Source organism: Gavialis gangeticus, unplaced genomic scaffold (genome assembly GCF_001723915.1).
Source record: "Gavialis gangeticus isolate Ggan-Ray unplaced genomic scaffold, GavGan_comp1, whole genome shotgun sequence".
NCBI lineage: Eukaryota > Metazoa > Chordata > Crocodylia > Gavialidae > Gavialis > Gavialis gangeticus.
This window is the reverse complement of record NW_017729009.1, coordinates 6284792-6288533: the sequence shown is the minus strand read 5'-3', so window position 1 is coordinate 6288533 and position 3742 is coordinate 6284792. Positions and strand designations below refer to the sequence as shown.

The window sequence follows — 3742 nt, the reverse complement described above, 5'->3', positions numbered from 1 at the left end:
CCAAGTTTTGTTTCTGAAGTATAATGCATCTTAACTAGATTGAGGCAATAACTAGGAAGAAAAGACGGGAAGTAACAAAACGTGAGTAGGTTGAGAGTAAAGGGAGTTGAGACTAGGCAAAGGCCCGATTTATGTTACAAAGTTTTGCTGACAGAGCTTTCAATTCTTTCATGCTAAAGGTTCCTCTGCGGTGGCAAACCCCCCATTTTTGCTAATTAGAGTTAAAGTCCCTCTACCAAGCAGTATACGGCTTCTATTTTCTACTGGCAGACGGCTCCAGTGTCTTCCAGCGGATGGTTGCTGTGGTCTGTTTGGCAGGCTTCTTATTTGTGTGATTTGTACTTTGCATGCAGTGCTGGTATGAGGAATCACCAGAAATGCATCAGTGAGCATGCACGGTTGCAGCTTGGTATTGGTACCTGCTGTCTGCTGCCAGAAGTTTTGACAGGAGATGTAATGAATACCAGAGTTTGAAAGTGACAGAACTAGGAACCAGAGTTTACCAGGGAGCGAGTCATGCATGTGAAAGACAGAAATTTTACAAGAGCTGAGCTCACTTCTACAATAGATGAAAATATTATGGGTTTTACCACTTTTAAAATGCTATATAAAACTTTTTTTGACTTAAGCAACAGAAGGTAAGGCAAACTCTGAGCATAAATCTAATGCTGTATTGGACACAGAGATACAGCTACATACTAATTGGTCCAAAATGTTAGTTAATATAGACATTGTGTCATGATTGTCAAATTAAGCAAAAATATCTTGCATTGTTACTTATTTAATGTATTAGATTAAAGCTATTGATATTAACTATGGGAGTTTCAGTTACAAGACTGTAATTGCTAGTCTGTTGCTAAATGTACACTGTGGAAAAATTATCCCCAAACCAGGCAAACCTTAGTTGATATCCGTACTGATATCTTAGTTTATAACCTCAGTGGATACCTGTACTGGATGAAATAATGATTTAATTTTGTAGGCCTGAACAATATATTTTCTCTAACACGGAGTTTTGAATTATGAGGTCCTTTTCATCCCTACTTTCCTATGATCCAGTGTAAAATGGAGAGAGGTGGTAATAGCAAAAGGGGTAGTTTTCCGTTATAGCAGTCCACTATAGCAGTTATCCTCACATGAGCATCCCCACAGCAAAGCTTTACCTAAGTTACTGTGTCCTTGTTGTTTGTGCACTAGGGGTATCTCTGGGAATGTATTGCATGGTGCTTTGTGCTGAGAAGCTGTAGGATTCTCTCCCAGTTAGTTGAATACATTGTGAAAAATGTATTAATCATTTGAGGAATTGTGGGAAGGATATTGGGAAAAGTATTGGCACTCAAGTGATTATTTGCTTGAGTCCTAACTACGGAGTGCATTCCAGCTCAGTTTAAACCAGAGCCCAGTCTCTAACCTGGATACCACCTGTTTAAACTGTCTTGAATAACCTTCAAAATAGGTCAGAGGTTTTTCTTTATAGAGAGCCTTGAGCAAAAACTCCGATGAGAACCAAAATTAACTGTGCAGTGAAGGGACATCCTATCACACAGGGAATCTGGTGGAGTGTAGATTTGCATCCATGCCTCTCATCATAGCCACTGACCCATCCTTCCTCTGAGACACAAGTTAAATAACTAAATTATCTTCCTAATGACTGTATGTGCACTTTTCTTGGGAAGAGTACACTATTTACTTCATGTAAAACAACACTTGTTATTTCAAGAATTCTAGTGTTATATTTCTTGTTCAGAATTTGTGTTGAAAGCTTTATCTTGGGGGTTGCTGTCCTATTTGACAGAGAGCAGTAAACTTCTCTGTCTGTTTTGAACATGGAAGTAAATTATGAAATAGAATTTCCAGGATATGTGATATATTTTGTAACCATCACTTTGCAATACATTGTGTTTTTACTGTTCATGCAGTGATACCAAGTACTTAATCACAAAGAAATGACAATTTCTTCCCAATCTTAAAAAGTAACTTAGAAATACTGCAGCAAGAGTGAAAAAAGCTAGAGCCTGAGGCTTTTTTCCTTAGTGGAAAGGCCTTGTCACTTGAAATAATCAGCAGGGGAACTTCAAAAGTGCCTTGGGGCATTAAGTCCCTATAAAACCATACTATAGTTTCTTAATAGCAGCAGTGGCTGGGCATGCAGTTAACCCATTATCTATTGAAAGAGTCTAGAGATACTGCATATTTGAAAGCTTCCTAAGTTCTACAGTACAAAAATACACACCAGTACAGCTTTACGCTGCCAGAAACCCAAAATGTAGATGTGTCTTCACCACCATAAAGCAGGGTTCTACAGGCCTGGTTTCCTACAGTCAGTTTACTGCAAATATTTGATTTAGGTTTCAAGTTTTCGTTGTGTGGATGCAAGCTTTGGTTGAGGTTTGCATATAATTGTGTTCACTTCACTTTTGGGAATAACTAAGCATGGTACATTACAACAGGGATAAAGGTTGAAAGGGAAATAGACAGCGCAAGGCTGTTACCAGTGTCCAATGAGCAGAATATACCTGTGAATATAATCGGGACATCCTAGAGTTCTGCAATCCATCTGTTACGTGTTCAAGTCTGCTCTGGTGAGTCCAACTCTAATGACACTGTCAATGAAAACAGTGTTATATTCTCTCTTCTTGTGATTTTTCTATTTTAAATGGGTACTTGCAAAAAAAATCTTTTTTATGGATGGGCGGAGAGAAATTCCATACTTTTAGTTGATACTTTCTGTAAAATTTTACTTGGAATCGTAAACATATAATTTGTCACTAGGCAAATACAAATTTCTGCTCATAAATTCCTTTTACAGTAGCCAGCATAACTCCTGTCTTACTTCAGCATCACTGTTGATACATACAAGTATTTAAACTATTATTAGAATCCTAACTTTTATGCCTTTCTCAAAATCTGCAAAGTGGAAGGTATTTTTGTTCCAAAAAAGGGGACAGTTTCACTTCTGTTCTTATGTTTCATGTTAATAATGGTGATTTTAAAAGGGAGGAAAAAAACAGAATGCCTAAAATTTAAAGGATAAGGTTTTGATATTCAGAGATAACAAGTTTAGGGCAGTTAATTATAATTGTGACCAAAATGCAATTAAATTCCCAGTGTTCTATTTTAATGCGTACAAATTGTGTCCTTTCTGTTCCCACTTTTGAAAAAGACAGTTTGTTTAATAAAATAAGTTTGTTCCCAAACATTTCCAGACTTTGGCACCTTTTATCTTTTCTTCCAGGTTAGAATTAGAAAAATCATGAAAAGTAATAAAAGTAAGTTGGCTTTTCCTACTCTATTTGCTGCCCATCATCCTGATATTATTTGAGGCCTTGTCTACACACAAACATCTCCATTTACTTACTTTGGTTTAACTAAACCAGTGGGAAATCCCTGTGTGTGAACACTTTTATTTTAGTCTAAGTGTTTATTACAGTTTAACTTAAATACATTCCTAACACTAAATTAAAAAGAAAAAAAAACACTTCCTTAAATCAGAGTAAGAATGTCCATCCAGCCTTTTGCACTGGCTGAGTAAATCCATTCAAAATAATATTTTAAGTTAACCTGCTGAAACTCTGTTGGGTCCATGTTTGGAAGAAGGTTTGGAGGTGGGCTTGTTAAATGTCTAAGACAGACCCTCATTGTAGGTAAGCAGTTATACCTTAGTTATTGATTAGATCAGAGGTTCTCAAACTGTGGTCCGTGAGCTCCATTCAGGTGATCTGCAGAAAGGTTGCGGAACAAT

At 36.9% G+C, this 3742-nt stretch overlaps 1 protein-coding gene across 15 annotated transcripts in view; it reads left to right on the top strand.

Annotated features, from left to right (window-relative positions):
• Positions 1-3742, top strand: part of ZMYND8 (zinc finger MYND-type containing 8) — a 114494-nt gene that overhangs the window by 24076 nt on the left and 86676 nt on the right. For 2 of the 15 annotated variants that reach the window (XM_019509870.1, XM_019509871.1), the window contains exons 2-3: positions 2451-2582; positions 3236-3269. The exons of 12 other annotated variants lie outside the window; for them this stretch is intronic. In XM_019509870.1, coding sequence (XP_019365415.1) covers positions 3254-3269 — 16 coding nt within the window. In that variant the 5' untranslated portion in view covers positions 2451-2582; positions 3236-3253. The remainder of the gene's footprint in view (positions 1-2450; positions 2583-3235; positions 3270-3742) is intronic. One more of the 15 variants, XM_019509876.1, reaches the window with a different exon arrangement.